The sequence below is a fragment of the Salvelinus namaycush genome, chromosome 11 (genome assembly GCF_016432855.1).
Source record: "Salvelinus namaycush isolate Seneca chromosome 11, SaNama_1.0, whole genome shotgun sequence".
Classification (NCBI taxonomy): Eukaryota; Metazoa; Chordata; class Actinopteri; order Salmoniformes; family Salmonidae; genus Salvelinus; species Salvelinus namaycush.
This window is the reverse complement of record NC_052317.1, coordinates 32,442,996-32,468,633: the sequence shown is the minus strand read 5'-3', so window position 1 is coordinate 32,468,633 and position 25,638 is coordinate 32,442,996. Positions and strand designations below refer to the sequence as shown.

General features: G+C 44.6%; 1 protein-coding gene across 1 annotated transcript; it reads left to right on the top strand.

Moving 5' to 3' along the window:
* Nucleotides 1-148: 148 nt before the first annotated feature.
* Nucleotides 149-24,362, top strand: LOC120056031 (nuclear receptor ROR-beta-like). Its single transcript, XM_039004166.1, has 9 exons — nucleotides 149-515; nucleotides 17,151-17,236; nucleotides 17,445-17,586; nucleotides 19,244-19,759; nucleotides 19,933-20,060; nucleotides 20,149-20,281; nucleotides 20,882-20,989; nucleotides 21,127-21,350; nucleotides 22,138-24,362. Exons 1-9 carry the CDS (start codon nucleotides 509-511, stop codon nucleotides 22,300-22,302), a joined length of 1,509 nt encoding a protein of 502 aa, XP_038860094.1. The 5' UTR covers nucleotides 149-508; the 3' UTR covers nucleotides 22,303-24,362.
* The last annotated feature ends 1,276 nt before the right edge of the window (nucleotides 24,363-25,638 follow it).

Below are 25,638 nucleotides of genomic sequence, written 5' to 3'. Positions count from 1 at the left end.
TGTTGTTGTTTACAGTGGGTCATAGATACATCGTTATGTTCGCTCCATTCTGAACAGTTCCCATCTCCAATCCTCCTTAAAACTCGATCCCGCGTGCGCGCGGCCACGAGAACTACGAGGGGACCTCGGGAGTGAGTTCGTCCACGCTTCGAGAAGTAGGTTAGCAGGGTAGACTGAGAACCTTGCAAGAACCTTGGAACCTTGCAAACCAAGCTAAACCACCGTGGGAGTATTCTGTCAAGAAGTTACCGAAATAGTGCATCGAGACAAACAGGAAAACATGCAACTTGAACTGTCGAATTTCTTTGCATTTAATTAACTGTCGCAAGACTCTCCTCGCTGATTTTTGCCTTATTTTCTGAAAAAGTCGTTTCTAGTTCATTAGGCTAAATAAGTTTTTTTTGCGTGCCAGCAAATGCTGGTCTTTCAACAGTTTTACAGATATTTGTATTCAGTTACAACCCACATGAAGTCAAATTCATTGATCCAGAAACGATAAATATTCAACATGAGAGGTAAATGAATTATTATCATTCATATTCAAATGACCATACTTTGTAGACTTTTCAATGTCTCATATATCCTATGTTCATTTTGCCGAGAAACAATGTATCGAAAGCTATTGAAATGTAAATTACTTTAGCTAAAAGTGCAACTGCTTTCCTTTTCAAGTGCGTAGGCTATCACCTTAATCGCTCCTTCTGCTTTAGCCTGCCTGGATTATCTGGTTTCTCTTGCCAGGTGCGCCACTGCCTCGGAATATTATAGGAATTCCTTGGCTGTAGGCTGGAGAGTTTTCTGTAACTAGTGAAAATGCTTATAATATATATATTTTATTCATAATAAAATAATGTTTAAGTTAAATGAGTGAACAATGTTGTAAAGGGTTGTAAAGTCTGGTTAGTTAGGCTGTTATACACAATTTATTGGTATACAGCCTGAAACATGTTTGTGCAAAATCGTTTAAAATGTTCCTTACAAGCCTGAATGTTGAATAAAATTACATTTGAACTTACATCTCATGCTTAATACGGGCAAAACTAAATACATGTTGTTTTCAAATTCTCATAAAATTGTCTCAAATTGATTACAATTTCACTCATTGGATAGTTATATAATCGAACCGGCCCTGCATACAAATACCTTGGTATTTGGATTGACGATGATTTAACATTTAAAACATATGAATGAGCTTGTTAAGAAGCTAAGATTTAAATTGGGCTTTTTTTTCTTTTACAGAAACAAAGCTTACCTCACTATTCAACAGGAAGCAGATTTACAAATGAACCCTGCACAAAGAGACTTTAGTCTCAATATGACTTCTCTGTTGAAATAAAGGTAAATAAACTCTACCTGTTGTCTGTGCGGGCTGTCTTTCAGCTGCTCGAAATTTGAGACAAAATATCCACAGGAAAGTATTGTTTACTTGACTTTTTGGGGGATATTTGGTTTTCTTTCATCAATAGCAAATGAACCAAGCATCCCATGACAGTGAAAATGGAATATTCTGAATCAGGGAAGGATAGATTGTTTTTTTTAAATGTTACTTTTTTTTGAAGATTGAAGATTTTTTTTTTTTTACACCAACAAAAAATGTTCTCCATCCTCCCCCTGATTCAGAATGTTATGCTGGTGAATGAGGACCCAAAAGCGACATAATAGAAACAGAGTCTTTATTCCAGTATTAAACAAACAATGATTCTCCTGGATATTATCAAAGGTAAATCCAAAACAGGAAACTGAAATCCTCTCGTCGGTAGAGAGGAACGACTGGAGACGCGACCACAGACTGCAGGTCGCTTCAGGAAGGCACAGGCCGTAGCTGACATAGACACCTGCTCACACGCAGCATCCGAAGAAGGCAAAAACACGACAGGGCGGAACAAGGACACAGAACAGCAAACATCAAACAAGAATCCGACAAGGACAGAAGCGGAAAACAGAGGAAGAAATAGGGACTCTAATCAGAGGGCAAAATAGGGGACAGGTGTGAAAGAGTAAATGAGGTCGTTAGGAGAATGAGAAACAGCTGGGAGCAGGAACGGAACGATAGAGAGAGAGAGCGAGAGAGCGAGAGAGGGAGGGAGGGGGAGAGAGAGGGATAGAAAGAGGGAAAGAACCTAATAAGACCAGCAGAGGGAAGCACAGGGACAAGACATAATGATCAAAGACAAAACATGACAGTACCCCCCCACTCACCGAGCGCCTCCTGGCGCACTCGAGGAGGAACCCTGGCGGCAACGAAGGAAATCATCAATCAACGAACGGTCCAGCACGTCCCGAGATGGAACCCAACTCCTCTCCTCAGGACCGTAACCCTCCCAATCCACTAAGTACTGGTGACCACGTCCCCGAGAACGCATGTCCATGATCCTCCGTACCCTGTAAATAGGTGCGCCCTCGACAAGGACGGGGGGGGGGGAGGGAAGACGAACGGGGGCGCGAAGAAAAGGCTTGACACAGGAGACATGGAAGACAGGGTGGACGCGACGAAGATGTCGCGGAAGAAGCAGTCGCACAGCGACAGGATTAACGACCTGAGAGACACGGAACGGACCAATGAACCGCGGAGTCAACTTGCGAGAAGCTGTCGTAAGGGGAAGGTTACGAGTGGAAAGCCACACTCTCTGACCGCGACAATACCTAGGACTCTTAATCCTACGTTTATTGGCGGCTCTCACAGTCTGCGCCCTGTAACGGCAAAGTGCAGACCTGACCCTCCTCCAGGTGCGCTCACAACGTTGGACAAAAGCCTGAGCGGAGGGAACGCTGGACTCGGCGAGCTGAGACGAGAACAGAGGAGGCTGGTACCCAAGACTACTCTGAAACGGAGATAGCCCGGTAGCAGACGAAGGAAGCGAGTTGTGAGCGTACTCAGCCCAGGGGAGCTGTTCTGCCCAAGACGCAGGGTTTCGAAACGAAAGGCTGCGTAATATGCGACCAATCGACTGATTGGCCCTTTCTGCTTGACCGTTAGACTGGGGATGAAACCCGGAAGAGAGACTGACGGAAGCACCAATCAAACGACAGAACTCCCTCCAAAACTGTGACGTGAATTGCGGGCCTCTGTCTGAAACGGCGTCTAACGGGAGGCCATGAATTCTGAACACATTCTCAATGATGATTTGTGCCGTCTCCTTAGCGGAAGGAAGCTTAGCGAGGGGAATGAAATGTGCCGCCTTAGAGAACCTATCGATAACCGTAAGAATCACTGTCTTCCCCGCAGACGAAGGCAGACCGGTAATAAAGTCTAAGGCGATGTGAGACCATGGTCGAGAAGGAATGGGAAGCGGTCTGAGACGACCGGCAGGAGGAGAGTTACCTGACTTAGTCTGCGCGCAGTCCGAACAAGCAGCCACGAAACGGCGCGTGTCCCGCTCCTGAGTAGGCCACCAAAACCGCTGGCGAATAGAAGCAAGCGTACCCCGAACGCCGGGGTGGCCAGCTAACTTGGCAGAATGAGCCCACTGAAGAACAGCCAGACGAGTAGAGACAGGAACGAACAGAAGGTTACTAGGACAAGCGCGCGGCGACGCAGTGTGAGTGAGTGCTTGCTTTACCTGTCTCTCAATTCCCCAGACAGTCAACCCGACAACACGCCCTTCAGGGAGAATCCCCTCGGGGTCGGTAGAAGCCACAGAAGAACTAAAGAGACGAGATAAGGCATCAGGCTTGGTGTTCTTATTTCCCGGGCGATAGGAAATCACGAACTCGAAACGAGCGAAAAACAACGCCCAACGAGCTTGACGTGCATTAAGTCGTTTGGCAGAACGGATGTACTCAAGGTTCTTATGGTCAGTCCAAACGACAAAAGGGACGGTCGCCCCCTCCAACCACTGTCGCCATTCGCCTATGGCTAAGCGGATGGCGAGCAGTTCGCGGTTACCCACATCATAGTTGCGTTCCGATGGCGACAGGCGATGAGAAAAGTAAGCGCAAGGATGGACCTTATCGTCAGAATGGAAGCGCTGGGACAGAATGGCTCCCACGCCCACCTCTGAAGCGTCAACCTCTACAATGAATTGTTTAGTGACGTCAGGAGTAACAAGGATAGGGGCGGATGTAAAACGCTTCTTGAGGAGATCAAAAGCTCCCTGGGCGGAACCGGACCACTTAAAGCAAGTCTTGACAGAAGTCAGAGCAGTGAGAGGGGCAGCCACTTGACCGAAATTACGAATGAAACGCCGATAGAAATTAGCGAAACCGAGAAAGCGCTGCAACTCGACACGTGACTTAGGAACGGGCCAATCGCTGACAGCCTGGACCTTAGCGGGATCCATCTGAATGCCTTCAGCGGAAATAACAGAACCGAGAAATGTGACAGAGGAGACATGAAAGGCGCACTTCTCAGCCTTCACGTAGAGACAATTCTCTAAAAGGCGCTGGAGTACACGTCGAACGTGCTGAACATGAATCTCGAGTGACGGTGAAAAAATCAGGATATCGTCAAGGTAAACGAAAACAAAGATGTTCAGCATGTCTCTCAGTACATCATTAACTAATGCCTGAAAGACAGCTGGAGCATTAGCGAGACCGAACGGCAGAACCCGGTATTCAAAATGCCCTAACGGAGTGTTAAACGCCGTTTTCCACTCGTCCCCCTCTCTGATGCGTACGAGATGGTAAGCGTTACGAAGGTCCAACTTAGTAAAGCACCTGGCTCCCTGCAGAATCTCGAAGGCTGACGACATAAGGGGAAGCGGATAACGATTCTTAACCGTTATGTCATTCAACCCTCGATAATCCACGCAGGGGCGCAGAGTACCGTCCTTCTTCTTAACAAAGAAAAACCCCGCACCGGCGGGAGAGGAAGAAGGCACCACGGTACCGGCGTCGAGAGAAACAGACAGATAATCCTCGAGAGCCTTACGTTCGGGAGCCGACAGAGAGTATAGTCTACCCCGAGGGGGAGTGGTCCCCGGAAGGAGATCAATACAACAATCATACGACCGGTGAGGAGGAAGAGAGTTGGCTCTGGACCGACTGAAGACCGTGCGTAGATCATGATATTCCTCCGGCACTCCTGTCAAATCACCAGGTTCCTCCTGAGTAGAGGGGACAGAAGAAACAGGAGGGATAGCAGACATTAAACACTTCACATGACAAGAAACGTTCCAGGATAGGATAGAATTACTAGACCAATTAATAGAAGGATTATGACATACTAGCCAGGGATGACCCAAAACAACAGGTGTAAAAGGTGAACGAAAAATCAAAAAGGAAATGGTCTCACTGTGGTTACCAGATACTGTGAGGGTTAAAGGTAGTGTCTCACATCTGATACTGGGGAGAAGACTACCATCTAAGGCGAACATGGGCGTGGGCTTCCCTAACTGTCTGAGAGGAATGTCATGTTTCCGAGCCCATGCTTCGTCCATAAAACAACCCTCAGCCCCAGAGTCTATCAAAGCACTGCAGGAAGCAGCCGAACCGGTCCAGCGTAGATGGACCGACAAGGTAGTACAGGATCTTGATGGAGAGACTTGAGTAGTAGCGCTCACCAGTAGCCCTCCGCTTACTGATGAGCTCTGGCTTTTACTGGACATGACATGACAAAATGTCCAGCAGAACCGCAATAGAGGCAAAGGCGGTTGGTGATTCTCCGTTCCCTCTCCTTAGTCGAGATGCGAATACCTCCCAGCTGCATGGGCTCAGTATCTGAGCCGGTGGGAGGAGATGGTTGAGATGCGGAGAGGGGAAGCACCGTTAACGCGAGCTCTCTTCCACGAGCTCGGTGACGAAGATCTATCCGTCGTTCTATGCGGATGGCGAGTGCAATCAAAGAGTCCACGCTGGAAGGAACCTCCCGGGAGAGAATCTCATCCTTAACCTCAGCGTGAAGTCCCTCCAGAAAACGAGCGAGCAACGCCGGCTCGTTCCAGTCACTGGAGGCAGCAAGAGTGCGAAACTCTATAGAGTAATCCGTTATGGATCGATCACCTTGACATAGGGAAGCCAGGGCCCTGGAAGCCTCCTTCCCAAAAACTGAACGATCAAAAACCCGTATCATCTCCTCTTTAAAGTTCTGATAATCGTTAGAACACTCAGCCCTTGCCTCCCAGATAGCTGTGCCCCACTCCCGAGCCCGACCAGTAAGGAGTGATATGACGTAAGCGATCCGAGCTCTCTCTCTTGAGTACGTGTTGGGCTGGAGAGAGAACACAATATCACACTGGGTGAGAAAGGAGCGACACTCAGTGGGCTGCCCAGAGTAACATGGTGGGTTATTAACCCTAGGTTCCGGAGACTCGGAAGACCAGGAAGTAGCTGGTGGCACGAGACGAAGACTCTGAAACTGTCCAGAGAGATCGGAGACCTGAGCGGCCAGGGTCTCAACGGCATGACGAGCAGCAAACAATTCCTGCTCGTGTCTGCCGAGCATTGCTCCCTGGAACTCGACGGCAGTGTTGAGAGAATCCATAGTCGCTGGGTCCATCATGGTCGGATTCTTCTGTTATGCTGGTGAATGAGGACCCAAAAGCGACGTAATAGAAACAGAGTCTTTATTCCAGTATTAAACAAACAATGATTCTCCTGGATATTATCAAAGGTAAATCCAAAACAGGAAACTGAAATCCTCTCGTCGGTAGAGAGGAACGACTGGAGACGCGACCACAGACTGCAGGTCGCTTCAGGAAGGCACAGGCCGTAGCTGACATAGACACCTGCTCACACGCAGCATCCGAAGAAGGCAAAAACACGACAGGGCGGAACAAGGACACAGAACAGCAAACATCAAACAAGAATCCGACAAGGACAGAAGCGGAAAACAGAGGAAGAAATAGGGACTCTAATCAGAGGGCAAAATAGGGGACAGGTGTGAAAGAGTAAATGAGGTCGTTAGGAGAATGAGAAACAGCTGGGAGCAGGAACGGAACGATAGAGAGAGAGAGCGAGAGAGCGAGAGAGGGAGGGGGAGAGAGAGGGATAGAAAGAGGGAAAGAACCTAATAAGACCAGCAGAGGGAAGCACAGGGACAAGACATAATGATCAAAGACAAAACATGACACAGAATATACCATTATCATAGAATGCTTGATTCAATAGCTTTTAACAAGAGAAAACTGAATACCCAATAAAAAACTAACTTTACCTTAGTGCCTAACCAACCAAATACCTACCAGCTCTAAAAAGTCAGGTTAACAATACTTTTCTGTCGATATTTTGTCTCAAATTTTGAGCAGCTGAAGGACAAGCCGCACATACAACTGGTAGAGTAAGTTCAATGTAATTTTATTCTTCACGTGCTTTGTAAACAACAGGTGTGGACTAACAATGAAATGCTTGCATAGGGGCCCTTCCCAAAAATGCAAAAAGAGAAATAATAATAGAAAAGTGAAACACGTAATAATAGATACACAATGAGTAACGATAACTTGGCTATACACAAGGGGTACCATTTATATAACTAGGAATAAAGTGACAGATAGTAAACGGCGGCAGCAGCAGCGTATGTGATGAGTTAAAAACTTTATTGCAAAAAGGGTCAATGGAGATAGTCCAGGTAGCTATTTGGTTAACTATTTAACTAACTAGCAGTCTTATGGCTTGGGGCAGAAGCTGTTCAGGGTCCTGTTGGTTCTAGACTTGGTGCATCGGTACCACTTGCAAAGCTGTCATCAAGGCAAAGGGTGGCTACTTTGAAGAATCTGAAATATAAAGTATATTTTGATTTGTTTAACACTTTTTTGGTTACTACATGATTCCGTATGTGTTATTTCATAGTTTTGATGTCTTCACTATTATTGTACAATGTAGAAAATAGTAAAAATTATGAAAAACCTGGAATGAGTAGGTGTGTCCGAACTTTTGACTGATACTGTATATATCGTGAATCACCCATAGACCATATTGCCCTCCTCCCTATTGGCTGTCTCATTGTCATCAGTGATTTTTTACATTTTTTGTATTAAACTTTATTTAACTAGGCAAGTCAGTTAAGAACAAATAACTTATTTACAATGATGGCCTAGGAACAGTGGGTTAACTGCCTTGTTCAGGGGCAGAACGAAAGATTTTTACCTTGTCAGCTCGGGGATTCGATCTAGCAACTGGCCCAATGCTCTAACCACTAGGCTACCTGCCGCCCCAAATCAGATCAGGCCTACCACCGTCATGTCGTTGGCAAAATTTATGATAGTGTTGGAGTTGTGGGTGAACAGGGAGTACAGGAGTGGACTAAACGCACACCCCTGAGGGGCCACTGTTTTAAGGGTCAGTGTGACGGATGTGTTGTTGCCTACCCTCACCACCTGGGAAGTCAAGGATCCAGTTGCAGAGGGAGGTGTTCAGTCCCAGGGCCCGTAGCTTAGTGATGAGCTTGGAGTGCACCATGGTGTTGAATGCTGAGATGCAGTCAATGGACAGCATTCTCACGTAGGTGTTCCTTTTGTCCACATCATCTGTGGATCTATTGGGGCGGTATACGAATTCAAGTGGGTCCAGGGTGTCTGGGATGATGGTGTTGATGTGAGCCATGACTATCCTTTTAAAGCATTTCTTGGCTACATATGTGAGTGCTACAGGGTGATAGTCATTTAGACAGGTTACATTGGCGTTCTTGGGCACAGGGACTATGGTGGTTTGCTTGAAACATGTTGGCATTACAGACTGGGTTAGGGAGAGGTTGAAAATGTCAGTGAAGACACTTGTCGGCTGGTCAGTGTATGCTCTGAGTATGCATCCTGGTAATCTGTCTGGCTCTGCGGCCTTGTGAATGTTAACCTGTTTAAAGGTCTTACTCACAGCGGCTAGGGAGAGCGTGATCACACAGTCTTCCAGAACAGCTGATGCTCTTACGCATGGTTCAGTGTTTCTTGGCTCCGAGGTATTTAGCTTGTCCGGTAGGACCGTGTCACTGGGTAGCTCGGGTGTGGGGGGAGGGGAGGGAGAGAGGGAGGGAAAGAAGGAGGGACGGAGAGCGAGAGGGAGGGAGGCAGAGAGAGAGAGAGACAGCCAAAATAGTTGACATGATTGAAAAAAATTCATAAACAGAAAGATTGTGATTAAAAAGTTCTGATTTGCGGCAATGTTCAGCTGTTGCTACTTTTGTTGCTGATTGTCTTCTCAAGATGCTGCCTCTAAAATTGCAACAATGTTACTGCAATCAAAAGGCATACCAAGACATGTTACAATTACAGTCTGCGGCTGTCTCAACAATGTAACAACATAGTAACTGATAGACATATATTGCTATTGTAGCATATAAAATATATATTTACTTTTATGAATTATAGTATTTAGTGTTTGTTTGGATTGGGGGCTTTTGGCATAGTGAGGGTACTCTGTTCCTAATCTGTTTGTAGAGGGGGGGGGAGAAGGGAGATTTTCTGGGCCTATAGAGGGTAGTTCCACTGGCTGGCAGGATATCGAAATGTAAACAACCCCAGTTCTTTGGCTCACTGGACTGAAAATACAATTTTAAGAAGTCTCTCGTTTGCTGAGACCTAAAGAGAATTCCTTTTGTTTTTTGTTTGTATAGTTTTTTTTTAACCTTTTGTTTGTCTATGGAATCATTTTGGCAAAGTATTTATTTTGCACCTTTTTTTTATTGTTAATATTTTTATTGTGTGTTGTTATTCCTCTTTTTGTGATTACAGTGACTAGTTTTTCACTCTTTTACATGTCATTAACAATCTATCACCAGCACAGCTTCACACAGCTTCACACCTGTGCAGTAATCCCCCTCTAATGGATTTTAGTACTACTTGGTAATATTTGCATTCCATGTCAGATCAGAGTTGATTTAAATACTTATTGCACAGCCAAAGTGCAAATAATCATTTGTTTTGTGAGTGGAGAGTGAGTGGTAAACTGACCTCCATTAGGAAATGATCTGTTACACTGTCCTTCACCTTGTGTGACACAACAGGCAACAACCTCCTAGGGACTTGACTAGAGGGGCCTTGTATGCAGCAATAACTGCTCATTATGTTTCATGTAATGTGATACTGTTTGGTTAGCCTACAGAGGGGTGGCCTAGAAGGCAACACCATCTCTGTTTTCTATGGCCTCCTGCACTGATTTGAAAACACAGGAAATATGCAAGCAATATGAATACCTACTGGGAGTTGGCTTTCACAAGTCCAGTTCTTTCCCATCAGTGTTGGTTGAGGGAAATGGAGAGGAGAAAAGGAAGGAAGCCACTTCAGACAATTGGGACACACCCTAATGTTGAATGATTCATTTGTAATAGAGTTCCACTTCCCTCGGATCAAAGCTTTTCACAGGCATTACATAACATTTACTGTAACATGCCCTGCCCAGAACTGTAAAAAAAATAAGTAAAAGCACAAAAGTGGTTCAAGTTTGTTACTGGAGTTGAAAAGGTTTATTGAGCGCACTGTTGCCTGTGTGTTGCCTGTGTGTTGCCTGTGTGTTGCCTGTGTGTATTGTACTCATAAGCCTAAGTTAAATGTGTGAGTGTTAAGAGTCAATTAGAACGTCATCTTCTCAAAGTAGACCTTTGGTCGACATAGATTGTATTATCTCCCTCGCTCTATGTCTCTGTGTGTGCACTTGCGTGTTACTATGAAAAACGAAGTGAAATGTGGCTGGCTGGGTCGGTCAGGAGGATCGGTCACCGGTGAAAGGGAATTGATCTGGCAGCCAAAGCTGAGTGATGATGTCCCCAGTCTGTCGGCCCCTGACGACACCCAACTCTCACCAGTCCTCCAGCTCTGCGTTCAACACCATAGTGCCCACAAAGCTAATCACTAATCTAAGGACCCTGGGACTAAACACCTCCCTCTGCAACTGGATCCTGGACTTCCTGACGGGTCGGCCCCAGGTGGTAAGGGTAGGCAACCACACGTCTGCCATGCTGATCCTCAACACTGGGGCCCCTCAGGGGTGAGGTGCTTAGTCCCCTCCTGTACTCCCTGTTCACACACGACTGCGTGGCCAAGTACGACTCCAACAACACCATTAAGTTAGCTGACGACACAACAGCGGTAGGCCTGATTACCGACAACGATGAGAAAGCCTATAGGGAGGACATCAGAGACCTGGAAGTGTGGTGCCAAGACAACAACCTCTCCCTCAATGTGATCAAGACAAAGGAGCTGATCGTGGAGTACAGGAAAAGGTGGGCCGAACAGGCCCCCATTAACATCGACGGGGCTGTAGTGGAGCGGGTCGAGAGTTTCAAGTTCCTTGGTGTCCACATCACCAACGAACTATAATGGTAAAAACACACCAAGACAGTCGTGAAGAGGGCACGACAACACCTTATCCCTCTCAGGAGACTGAAAAGATTTGGCATGAGTCCCCAGATCCTATAAAAGTTCTACAGCTGCACCATCGAGAGCATCCTGACCGGTTGCATCACCGCCTGGTATGACAACTGCTCGGCATTTGACCGTAACACGCTATGGAGGGTAGTGTGTACGGCCCAGTACATCACTGGGGCCAAGCTTCCTGCCATCCAGGACCTATATACTAGGCGGTGTCAGAGGAAGGCCCAACATATTCACAAAGACTCCAGTCACCCAAGTCATAGACTGTTCTCTCTGCAACCGCACAGCAAGCGGTACCGGAGCGAAAAGTCTCGGACCAAAAGGCCATAAGACTGCTGACCAATTAATCAAATGGCCACCCGGACTATTTACATTGACACCCACCCCCCATTTGTTTTTACTCTGCTGCTACTCGCTGTTTATTATCTATGCATAGTCACTTTACCCCTACCTACATGTACAAATTACCTCGACTAACCTGTACCCCTGCACATTGACTCGGTACCGGTACCCCCTGTATATAGCCTTGTTATTGTTATTTTATTGTATTACTTTTTATAATTGTTTACTTTAGTTTATTTGGTAAATATTTTCTTAACTCTTTCTTGAACCGCGTTGTTGGTTAAGGGCTTGGAAGTAAGCATTTCACAGTAAGGTCTACATATTCGGTGCATGTGACAAATAAATTTGATTTGATCTTGTAGTGGTTACCACAGCATTTCTCAGTGCTTTATAATGCAAAATGGATTATTAATTATTTTGCAGAACATGTCATGCTTTAAAACAAGATGCAGTTCTGTAGATAAGGCTTCAGATGTCTCTCTTATTGTATCTCTCGCTTTAGCAAAGCAGAAGAGTCTGAATACATATGCTAATATTTGTTATGGCAGAACTGTTACAAATGGAGGTCTGTGTTATTCTGATCTTCTGACTTGCCTTAAACTGGGGACAAGAACCTAATTAGTTGAAGCAGAAGCTCAATTTCAGAGAGAGTAGTCAGATTAGATAGCAGATATGATACTGCCATACAGCTGATAGTTCATAGTCCTACTGGCACCAAGCCAGCTACAGTACAGTACCTAGTGGCTTTATGGATGTGTCCTTCGGTTGTCTTTCATTTCATCCATTACGTAGTGTTTATCAAGTCTTCCCTCTCACTCACGCTTATCGAGCTGAAGAATATCAGTGGTAACTACAGTAATAAGAATCATTTTCATTTGAGCACTTTCAAACAACTGTTTAGAATTAAGATTTTTATTGTATCATTATTTATTTATTTATTTGCTGAATATTAAGTAGACAGCTGTGCTTTGAGCTGTGCATTTCGGAGGCTCAGTCTAGTTGAGTTCCACCTTAAAACCTGGGGTAGAGAGCCCTATTCACACAGTGTGAAAGCGCCTGACTAGCCCCTGCCTACCCTCCCCTCGGTGAGAAAGTGTGTCAGTAGGACAGAATTGCATGACAGGCTACCGCGTCTGACCGATATCCCACACAACCAACCCCCGACAGGCCCTGCCCGCCCCCCAGCCAATGGGAGCTGCAGCGGCAGAGAGGAGGCGGGGCGGTAGCTAGAGTGACCTCCCCGAATGAGTATGTTTATGAAATGCTAGCAGACAAGAGTTATATAACTGAGCGAGTGTGTTTGTGAAATGCTCGCAGACAAGAGTTATATAACCGAGCGGAGGATTGGAGAGAAAAGAGAGGGCGAGGGCAGAAGGCAGGAGATACTTTTCCAATACATGCCTGCAGCTAGGGCTGGGCGATATGGCCTAAAAATCATGTTGTTTTTTCCCCTCAAATTTACGGACGATTCACTATATATATATATATATATATTATTATTATATTATTATATATTGTTTAATGTTTTCTCCAAATAAGCTTTGTTGTACAATTAAAGGTAAAATACACTGCATTTCAAACAGTCAGCAATAATCTAATGAATACAGGACTTGTGAAATTATACATAGGCTAAATTATAAACCTTTCACAACCATAAGACCCACTAATAATGCTATTATTTTATCAACATAGTTTAACATGCTTTTTTTTGCAATAATCGTTGATCTGGCTTTAAAGTCAGTCTATGATAATGCCATTTTTGTTACAAATTTAACCAGAACCGTGCATTATGCACATTCACTAATAATGACTAACTTCTTGTAGCAGGCATTATAGAAAATTAACACAGGTGTCATGAATAATTTCTCAAACACAAGCCCATGTGCTAGTGAGTAGCCAGCTAATCTTTATATTTAAAGTTCAGTCAAATTGGATTTATTTGCTAGCTAACTTGGCAGAACTAGCTACCTAGGCATTTTAATTGTTATGAACACACTCTTTCTGCCTGTCTCCAACTGTTTGAGTAGCATGCTAGCCTGTCCACTTTGTTCAGATGTTGAAATCAAGTGCCCTACCTTATTTCTCAGAATGCCAATTCAAACCAAATCAAATTGTATTTGTCACATGCACAGAATACAACCGGTGTAGACCTTACAGTGAAATGCTTACTTACAAGCCCTTAACCAACAATGCAGTTTTAACAAAAATAAGTGTTAAGGAAGTATTTACTAAAATAAACTGAAGTAAAAAAAATAAAGAAAAAAGAAAACATTTAAATTAATGAATTAAAAAGCAAAAATGACATAACAGTTGTGAGACAATATACAGGGGGTACCGGTACAGAGTCAATTTGCGGAGGCTATATACAGGGGGTACCGGTACAGAGTCAATGTGCGGAGGCTATATACAGGGGGTACCGGTACAGAGTCAATGTGCGGAGGCTATATACAGGTGGTACCGGTACAGAGTCAATGTGCGGAGGCTATATACAGGGGGTACCGGTACAGAGTCAATTTGCGGAGGCTATATACAGGGGGTACCGGTACAGAGTCAATTTGCGGAGGCTATATACAGGGGGTACCGGTACAGAGTCAATGTGCGGAGGCTATATACAGGGGGTACCGGTACAGAGTCAATGTGCGGAGGCTATATACAGGGGGTACCGGTACAGAGTCAATGTGCGGAGGCTATATACAGGGGGTACCGGTACAGAGTCAATGTGCGGAGGCTATATACAGGGGGTACCGGTACAGAGTCAATGTAGAGGCTATATACAGGGGGTACCGGTACAGAGTCAATGTGCGGAGGCTATATACAGGTGGTACCAGTACAGAGTCAATGTAGAGGCTATATACAGGGGGTACCGGTACAGAGTCAATGTGCGGAGGCTATATACAGGGGGTACCGGTACAGAGTCAATGTAGAGGCTATATACAGGGGGTACCGGTACAGAGTCAATGTGCGGAGGCTATATACAGGTGGTACCAGTACAGAGTCAATGTGGAGGCTATATACAGGGGGTACCGGTACAGAGTCAATGTGCGGAGGCTATATACAGGGGGTACCGGTACAGAGTCAATTTGCGGAGGCTATATACAGGGGGTACCGGTACAGAGTCAATGTGCGGAGGCTATATACAGGGGGTACCGGTACAGAGTCAATGTGCGGAGGCTATATACAGGGGGTACCGGTACAGAGTCAATGTGCGGAGGCTATATACAGGTGGTACCGGTACAGAGTCAATGTGCGGAGGCTATATACAGGGGGTACCGGTACAGAGTCAATTTGCGGAGGCTATATACAGGGGGTACCGGTACAGAGTCAATGTGCGGAGGCTATATACAGGGGGTACCGGTACAGAGTCAATGTGCGGAGGCTATATACAGGGGGTACCGGTACAGAGTCAATGTGCGGAGGCTATATACAGGGGGTACCGGTACAGAGTCAATGTGCGGAGGCTATATACAGGGGGTACCGGTACAGAGTCAATGTAGAGGCTATATACAGGGGGTACCGGTACAGAGTCAATGTGCGGAGGCTATATACAGGTGGTACCAGTACAGAGTCAATGTAGAGGCTATATACAGGGGGTACCGGTACAGAGTCAATGTGCGGAGGCTATATACAGGGGGTACCGGTACAGAGTCAATGTAGAGGCTATATACAGGGGGTACCGGTACAGAGTCAATGTGCGGAGGCTATATACAGGTGGTACCAGTACAGAGTCAATGTGGAGGCTATATACAGGGGGTACCGGTACAGAGTCAATGTGCGGAGGCTATATACAGGGGGTACCGGTACAGAGTCAATGTGCGGAGGCACAGGTTAGTCGAGGTAATTGCGGTAATATGTACATGTGGGTAGAGGTAAAGTAACTAGGCATAATAAACAGAGAGTAGCAGCAGTGTAAAAATGGGGGGGGGGGGGGGGGGGGGTGATACAATGCAAATAACCCGGGTGGCCATTTGATGAGCTGTTCAGGAGTCTTATGGCTTGGGGGTAGAAGCTGTTAAGAAGCCTTTTGGACCTAGACTTGGCACTCCTGTACCGCTTGCCGTGCGGTAGCAGAGAGAACAGTCTATGACAATAACGTAGATAATTGTGTTTTAAAACCTGGATTCTTGCAATACAGGTATTTGGAATATCGCGCAAAAACATACATTCTAATTCATTAAATATATCGCCCAGCCCTACATGCAGCTGGCCCAGTTGCTCTGTATATTTTCGTCATTACTTAGAGGAGAGAACAGCAGACTTTTCCCCTTTTTTTCATAGAGAGAGTGGGAAAAACAAACAAATTTAAAGTGACGTTTTCCAACATGTAATGCCACAACAACAATGCATTAAATCTCTGAGAGGTAAATTAGTTTCCATATGTCTGTCTCTCAAAGGACTATAGCTCCCTTGCGGGACTACATATCCCATACTTCATAAATTACACAGATTCGTTATCTCTGTCTTTGGCACAAACATTAAAGAGACTGGCAGATTGAGCAGCGATAGCGTATCACATGAATGGGTTGGTTGTTTCTGTTTCTGTGTAGTACTATGGCTGCTGTGAAGTAAAATAGCCAACCGGCTCCGTCTGTTTAAACTAAAACATGTTTTTCTTCACATACGACTGCCCTCCATTTTAGGCCCTTATATGGGCCCCTTGTATGTGAGAGGGAAAGATAGTGTGTGAGGGGACTGGGTTTCTGACACATGACTCTGTCTATTTCTGTCTTTCACCTCACTGGGTCGACAGACCGACAGCATGAGAGACACACGGCCAGGTTTAGTTTCAAAGTCACTTCAATCAAATAATTTCCCCACTCTTTTTTATTGCATACTATGTTTACTTGTATTATTCTCTGTGCTGGGGCAATCTGTGTTAGTATGAAATATGGCACATAGATAAGGCATGATTAAAGTCAATATTTGTCCATTTGAATACCTTTCGGTCTGCTGCTATGACACTCAGAGCATGCAGGGCAGAGCCAACCTGACAGCCTGCCTCTCACTTCACAAGATGTTGATCATTGCCACATGCCAGGTGGAAACCTGTAAACCTGTTGCAAATGCCAATATTCAATCAATCAAACTGTATTTATAGAGCACATTTCTTACAGGGGATGCATTTTAAAGTGCTTAAAAAATAAAATAGAGAAGGTGAGAAAGATAACGCAAAAGGTTTTCTAAATGAGACATATTAAAATAGTCCTCCCTCCGTCGTATCAGAATCTTCCAGTGCTAGCCCTGCAGTGTGTTTATATAATGTATGTGTGAACGTTGCAACACATTATGCAATGAAATCTGGTCATGATCTGAGCTCTTGGCCGTGCCCCAAGAGAGATTGGCCTCAGCCGGGGTGTTACTCAATAGTGAGAGTTGTTTGTGTGTGGCCATATTAGTCCCAACCCATATCCTTATTTTGAGATCTACTAGCTGTTGACTTGGCAGGGCAGTAATATTTTTATGGATTCTCATTTGTTTTTAATACAGGTTTAATAACTCACTTGATGGGTTGAGCTTCACAGCTTTTGTAATATACCCCCCCCCCCCCCCCCCCCCCTCTCTCTCTCTCTACAGCTCAAATAGAAATAATACCCTGCAAGATATGTGGGGACAAATCCTCAGGTATCCACTATGGGGTCATTACCTGCGAAGGTTGCAAGGTGAGCTAGTAGTAGTAGTAGTTGGGTTTCTTATTTACCTTCTTCATGTGTTCTTTAACAATATGAAACAAAGACAAGCTGCAATTGAAAATATCCTTAGTTGTGATCAATGAAATAATTATTCCATTTTGTAACATCTAGGTTTATGATACTGGAATTCTATACATTATGTAATCATTTGACTCATCCTTTGTGTTCCTTTGTGTAGGGATTCTTCCGCCGCAGCCAGCAGAACAATGCCATGTACTCGTGTTCCCGCCAGAGAAACTGTCTTATTGACCGAACCAACCGCAATCGCTGCCAACACTGCAGACTGCAGAAGTGTCTGGCTTTGGGCATGAGCCGGGACGGTGAGTCACACACACAGACGTGCGTGGAGCCCAGAAGAAAACTCATGACAAGTAGTCAACACTTGTTTCCACACAGATTTACTGTATATACAGTGCATTTGACTTTTCCCACATTTTGTTACGTTACAGCCTTACTCTAAAATGGATTAAATAAAAATAAAATGTCCTCTTCAATCTACACACAATAATCCATAATGACAAAGCGATAACAGGTTTTTTGAATTTTTTATTCAGACCCTTTGCTATGAGACTCGAAATTTAGCTCAGGTGCATTCTGTTTCCCTTGATTATCTTTGAGATGTTTCGACAACTTGATTGGAGTCCACCTGTGGTAAATTCAATTGATTAGACATGATTTGAAAAGGTACACACCTGTCTATATAAGGTCCCACAGTTGACAGTGCATGTCAGAGCGAAAACCAAGCCATGAGGTCAAGGGAATTGTCCGTAGAGCGCCGAGACAGGATCGTGTCGAGGCACAGATCTGGGGAAGGGTACCAACAAATGTCTACAGCATTCAAGGTCTTCAAGAACATAGTGGCCTCCAGCATTCTTAAATGGAAGAAGTTTGTAACAACCAAGACTCTTCTTAGAGCTGGCCAAACTGAGAAATCAGGGGAGAAGGGCCTTGGTCAGGCAGGTGACCAAGAACCTGATGGTCACTCTGACAGAGCTCCAGAGTTCCTCTGTGGAGATGGGAGAACCTTCCAGAAGGACAACCATCTCTGCAGCACTTCACCAATCAGGCCTTTATGGTATAGTGGCCAGACGGAAGCCACTCCTCAGTAAAAGGCACATGACAGCCCACTTGGAATTTGCCAAAAGGCACCTAAAGGGCTCTCAGACCATGAGAAACAAGATTCTCTGGTCTGATGAAACCAAGATTGAACTCTTTGGCCTGAATGCCAAGCGCCACGTCTTGAGGAATCCAGGCACGCTCATCACCTGGCCGATACCATCCCTACGCTGAAGCATGGTGGTGGCAGCATCATGCTGTGGAGATGTTTTTCATCAGCAGGAACTGGGAGACTAGTCAGGGTCGAGGCAAAGATGAACAGAGGAAAGTACAGAGATCCTTGATGAAAACCTGCTCCAGTGCACTCAGGACATCAGACTGGGGCAAAGGTTAACCTTCCAACAGGACAACAACCCTAAGTACACAGCCAAGTCAATGCAGAAGTGGCTTCGAGACAAGTATCTGAATGTTCTTGAGTGGCCCAGCCAGAGCCCGGACTTGAACCCGATTGAACATCTCTGAAGAGACCTGAAAATAGCTGTGCAGCGACGCTCCCCATCCAACCTGACAGCGCTTGAGAGGATCTGCAGAGATGAATGGGAGAAACTCCCAAAATACAGGTGTGCCAAGCTTGTAGCATCATATCCAAGAAGACGTGTGTCTGTAATCTCTGCCAAAGGTGCTTCAACAAAGTACTGAGTAAAGGGTCTGAATACTTATGTAAATGTGATATTTAGCAAAAATGTTTAAAAACCAGTTTTTGCTTTGTCATTATGGAGTATTGCGTGTAGATTGCTAAGGGAAAAAAATAAATAAGGCTGTAATGTAACAAAATGTGGGAAAAGTGAAGGGGTCTGAATACTTTCCGAATGCACTGTATATAGATACTTACATTCTGATTCTTCTCTTGTCTCCCTCCAGCGGTGAAGTTTGGCCGTATGTCTAAGAAGCAGCGAGACAGCCTGTACTCTGAGGTTCAGAAGCACCAGAAGAACCAGGAGGTTCTGAACCAGGAGGTTGTGAACCAGGGGTGTCTGAACCAGGGTTTGTCCCTGACCGGGGAAGATGTGGCAGGGGGAGACAGTGAGGGGGACAGGCACAGGGAGCTCAGTCACTCCTACAGCAGCGGCGGCTCCAGCTCCACCCTGAGTGACCTGGATGACATCCCCGACCTGTTTGACCTGCCCTTGACCCCGGAGGAGGCCCACAAGTACTGCAGCCTTGAGCTGCTGGGAGGCCACGGAGGAAGCACCGGGAACACCTCAAACTCTTCATCGTCATCATCCTCTAACAATTCGTCCAATCAGAACTCGCCGCAGCAGAATCTGCTGGATGTCACCGACGCCAATGGAATCAAACATGAGTACCAGATGTTGTGGCACACACAAGCCGCGCTGCTGGAGCCACTGGCTGATGACTGCATTCTTATGGATATAGGTACGAAATCTATTACTATAACTAACATCACCATCAAAATTTCCCAATATCAAGTAAACATGTTATCTGTAGTGGTCTTGTATTCATATGGTCCTGTGTTTTGTTTCAGGGCGTATCACCCAGAGTGCGTTTCTGTTTCAGAGCGTATCACCCAGAGTGTTTTTCTGTTTCAGAGCGTATCACCCAGAGTGTGGTCAAGTCCCACTTGGAGACGAGTCAGTACAGTTCTGACGACCTGAAGAGGCTGACAAACAGTGGGATTCATTACTCACCTGAGGAGACCCGCAACTTCCAGTGCAAGGTGAAGACACACACACACACACACACTGCTGCTCACTAATGTCTTGCATTATTGTTGTATTAAATTATAATTTCTCTATTTCTCCCAGTCTGAAGAGTTTATGTGGCAGCAGTGTGCCCACCACATCACCAATGCCATCCAGTACGTGGTGGAGTTTGCCAAACGCATCACTGGCTTCATGGACCTGTGTCAGAACGACCAGATCATTCTGCTCAAAGCAGGTTCGTACCTTTATACATGCACACATCCAGATTACACGTACCGCTCAAACCACTTTAGGACATGCACACACTGATTGTTATGTGAACGCTCTTTCTTACACACACATATACAAACAAACATGGATCAAACCCTATAACATTGAAGCACATTCCTGTAATGAGTGAAGAAATGGCAGAAGTCCTTTATCTTGTCCTTCTTTTTTCCAACCTTTGTGCTCTTTTTGTTTTTTACAAACCACACATCACTGCTCCGACCATTTCACTAAACCGTCTCTGAAACATCCATTTAACTAAACCGTCTCTGAAACATATTTATACCATTCAACAACCATTATATCTGCACACACACACGTTGATTTGACGATAACTCAATTAATGTTTGAAATCCCCTTTTGATAAGTTCTTGATAATCCGTATTGCCCTGCTGACTTTCAAATTGTTCAAATGATTTACATCTGCGATCCTCCAATCCGAAATGTTTAACTTTCCGTTGGGTGTTTTTTCTTCTGCATGTTGTAACATCTTCTGTGCTCTCGGTATCCCCCCTTCCACTCACTTCTCTTTCTCCATTTCTGTGGCTCTCGATGGTTGCCTTTGCAGGCTGTCTGGAGGTGCTGTTGATCAGGATGTGCAGAGCGTTTAACGCTAACACCAACACCATGTTCTTTGATGGCAAGTTTGCTTCCGCCCAGCTCTTCAAAGCCCTCGGTAAGCGTCTCAGATAGGTTAGCCTGCCCCTTGTCTGATACAGTATTTAGAATGTATAGAGCTGATACTGTTAACTACTCCAAATACAATTCAGTGGAACATGTGTGCATATCTAATATTGTGATTTTTCTCTGCAGGTTGCGATGACCTGGTCAGTGCCGTGTTTGACCTGGCTAAAGGTCTCTGCCGCCTGCAGCTGACCGATGAGGAGATGGCTCTGTTCAGCGCCGCAGTCCTTCTGTCCCCAGAGCGACCATGGCTGACCGACAGCCAGAAGGTCCGGAAGCTGCAGGAGAAGCTCTTCCTGGCTCTGCAACACAGTCTGCACATGAGCGGGGCCGCCGACGACAAACTAGACCAGGTAGAAGGGATCCAGATTTTGTCAAATTAACGTCAGATTTGACTTTTTGTTGCAGGTTTGGAGAACAAATTTAGCAGGTTAAGAGAATTGGGTTAAGTTTAGGAAAATGGTTAGGGTTAGCCAAAATGCCCCAAATTTCTACTTTTGAGGTTAGTTTGATAAAAACTAGATCTCTTCTAGCCATGAGCGGGAATACACAGCACACGGCACGATGACAGAACACAGCCCACAGCTTCTAGCCATGACCCAGTTGTCATTGGCTGACATCCACCATATGGGAATCACTGGTGTAGCAGACGTCTCCTCTCCAAGAACTTTATGATACGGTCCTCTACAAAATATTCCAAACAGCTGCATAAGCATATTTTATGGGGCCTTAAGGCCTTGTGCTGTAGAGTAAACCAGTGGTTCCCCAACTCCAGTCCTCCAGTAACCCCAACAGTGCACATTTTTGTTGTAGAGCCGTTCAAGCACACCTGATTCAACTTGTCAACTAATCATCGAGCCCTCGACAAGTTGAATCAGGTGTTTGTCCAGGGCTGCAACTAAAATGTGTACTGTTGGGGGTTCTGGAGGACTGGAGCTGGGAAACGCTGCTGTAGACATTCTTTAAATCAAACTAAGACAAACAGTTAAACAGTCTAGTGTTGTAAGCCGGATCTATCCCATGCAACTTAGCTTAAGTCCATACACGTTTCATGTGTTCTCTGGATTTCTTCCATCCCACCATGTCCATAAATATTGAGTGTATTTTCCTGACTTATCCCGGTGTCCTCTTCTCCTGTAGATGGTGTCCAAGCTGCTGATGATGAAGTCCATCTGTAATCTCCACGTCAACAAGCTGGAGTTCTTCCGTCTGGTTCACCCCGAGACCGCATGCAGCTTCCCACCACTCTATCGGGAAGTGTTCGGGAGTGAGATCTCTCTACCCGACTCTACAAACAGCTCCTAGAGAGAAATATGGAGTGAATGTGTTAGAGGCAGGTTAAGAAAAGTGTGGAGATATGAAAGCGAAAGGGGAGATTGAGCGAGGGATATAAATATTGAACTCAGAAATAACCAGCAGTTAACTAGACAATCCAGGACTTAAAATACTCAGTTTCCCAGCATGCTGTGGCGTTATTCCTCCACTATCCTAGCAGGCCATGCACCTTACACTACAGACTTCACCTTCAGGGTCCTTTTGTACTGTAGCACTTTGGACAAACTAATGGGCAATATGCATATTCTACAGTGTGAACATAGATCATTTAACATTAGGACATCGATGCTCCCCAACCCCGTCATGAATGTACCTCACTGACAACCACCAATGTACCAGCCAGAACCACACACCGAATGTACGTATTAACACTCTGGGACAGTTTGACTGGTTGAATTAGAATCATTGTAATGCTATGGTTCTACTCAACAGACCCAGGGTTCTTTAATTTATAGTCCCAAAGACACAGTTATCAGTGGTACACATATGTAGACTGCATGTATGTTGGACATGTATGTACTCACCAGCCCCAAGAGACCAAGATTATCATTCAGTTATTTCTCTGTTACAAATGAGGATATAAACATGTATGACATGCCACACTACTTGGTCATGGCCTTATTGGTCAATTATTCTTTATTGATCGTCTGCCTACAGGTTTATAGCAAACTCACAGGATGGTCACACACTCAGACGTAGGCACTTGTTCTGACAGTGTTTGGTGCTGCCCTTTGTAGACTTAAAAAATGCAATGAGAAACCTCAGTCGCTCACCTACTTCCCTTGAGAGAGAGAGTCAGGTTTCCATGGCAACACCCACCCCCATAGCAACCCAATGGGGTTACGCAATGTATGTCATTTGACCATTCGGGAGGCTGAACACTCTTTGCATAGTGAACACTGCCAAGGTAGGCAGCCCAATCACACGAAGGCAAAGGAGGGTCTCTAGTAGAATAGCCCAACATTGTCAATGAAACGGACTCTTGCCTCATGAGACCACGCTGGGTGAAAGAAACAGCAGAAGACAGAACATAAGAAGAGACGAGGACACTTTATGAACTCTGAATAACAAAGAGACTTGAGGAGAACAGCTCCTCTGTGAGAGTCCTTAACCACCAACATCCAGCCAATAGGAATAGTCTCCCATTCACTAATGCCTTGTCTTTGGGTTACAGTTAAATTGTCTGTGTGTAAACTCTCTTTGCTGGTTGGATCAACTGTATTATTGTTGTACATTGCTGTTTCCGTGTCATCTACTCCTCACCAAATGTCAAAGATCGTTCCTATCCACTATCCCACTGGGCGAGCACAAATCTAAGGATGGCCCGAGCTACCAGCTACCCCCCTGAGTTAGACATAATTTGTATAAGGTTTATGAGTCAGACAGGGCATCTCTTAACCCTTTGAGGAGCATGGACAGACAACATATCCTGATTCTACTTGTTCTTATTGAACTGTAAAGTTCCACAACAGAATACTGAGAATAAGGTTCTATGAACTCACTCCACAAAGGGCTAAAAGTGACTTGTAGCCACTCAGGGAGCTAGCTATGTTCTGTCAGTCTCTACTAGCAGTGTCTTCTACTAGCAGTGTTTTCCTCTCACCTTGCAGCTAAGACAAGACCCATAACCTTGATCACTGTGTACGTAATCTTTGTTTGTGAATGTTACTCACACAGTGTCAGAGACCTTTCCCCTTTCTCAATATTATAACACAATCTGAATTTTACAAGACACAATCTAAAAAATATACATATTTTTAGAACATGTTATTCTTGGGATTTAATGTTGCTTTTGTTGTGAGTGTTATTTCTGTTGGTCTTTGATATTTTTCTTTTCCTCCTGTTATGTCATCACATTTTTGTCTTGTAAAATAAGTGATCTATTTTTTTAAAGAAAACCTTAAAAAAAACAGAAACTTTTTTTCCTCTCTATTCCCTGTAAGACAAAATGTACAATAGGTATATTGTCAGTCAAAGAGTAAACAAGTTACTCAGCTCAATGTATATTCTTGTATGTTGGGATACTTTACATGTGCTTTAAAGAATATAATAAAAGTATTTCTTTTGAATATGTGAAGTGTCTGTCTTAAAAATGTTAACTCTCTCATCACACACTTGGTTTAGTTACATAAAAAAGGATAATAGCACTTACAGCATACAGAATAGTGGTAATAGTATGGAAACATTATTTGCCTAGATACCCTTTAATTTCAAAATCATATACTTGTTTCCGGGTAATACAGTGCATTCGGAAATTATTCAGAACCCTTAATTTTTCCACATTTTGTTACGTTACAGCCTTATTCTAAAATGGATTGAAAAAATAATAATCCCCTCATCAATCTGCACATAATACCCCATAATGACAAAGCAAAGCTGTTCTTTTGAAATTTTTGAAAATGTATTAAAAATACAAAACTGAAATATCACATTTACATAAGTATTCAAACCCTTTACTCAGTACTTTGTTGAAGAACCTTTGGTAGCGATTACAGCAGCAAGTCAGGGTGGCAGGTAGCCTAGTAGTTGGGCCAGTAACCAAAGGGTTGCTGGATCAAATCCCCGAATCTGTTGTTCTGCCTGGTAGGCCATCATTGTAAATAAGAATTTGTTCTTAACTGACTTGCCTAGTTAAAACATTTGTTTAAGTATTCATGGGTATGACCCTACAAGCTTGGCACACCTGTATTTGGTGAGTTTCTCAAATGTAATCCATTTTAGAAGAAGGCTGCAATGTAACAAAATGTGGAAAAAGTCAAGGGGTCTGAATACCTTCCAAATGTACAGTACATTGTGTGTAACCATAGCTACAAGAACAATATCTGAAAGGAACAGATAGACGTCAGTATTATCGTGATGGCTCCCCCTAGCTTTCCAATAAGCTCAGTGGAGTTTCTGCCATATTTCTCTCATGGATCCAGTCCATCCAGATCTGTGAACACTGAAGTGGTAGGAGCTGGATGATAGGGCTTGGGACCAAATGGAACCGGGCCTCAAATCAAATCTATTTGTCACATACACAGTTTACAGCAAGTATAAAAAGTGCAGCCAAATGGTTATGTGCTAGCTCCCTCAACAATGCAGTACGCTAATCAATAATCAACGATAATAACAATGAAAAGAGTTGAGAGTCTTATGTATAAGACATTAGCCTGGTCCCAGATCTGTTTGTGCTTTTACAAACTCCATTGTCATTGTTTTGGCATGCCATTTCCATAAGGAGTTGGCTAGAGAGCAGAGTCAGACTGGGACAAGGTTAAGAACACGTCACACTCCTAACTGCAGAGGGGGACCTGGATCATTCAG

Excerpts from the sequence above, each read along its gene's own strand:
- LOC120056031 (XM_039004166.1), top strand. Across the intron at positions 17,587-19,243 it reads TTTGGGCATGAGCCGGGACG|CGGTGAAGTTTGGCCGTATG; the intron begins GTGAGTCACACA and ends GTCTCCCTCCAG. Across the intron at positions 20,282-20,881 it reads GATCATTCTGCTCAAAGCAG|GCTGTCTGGAGGTGCTGTTG; the intron begins GTTCGTACCTTT and ends TTGCCTTTGCAG.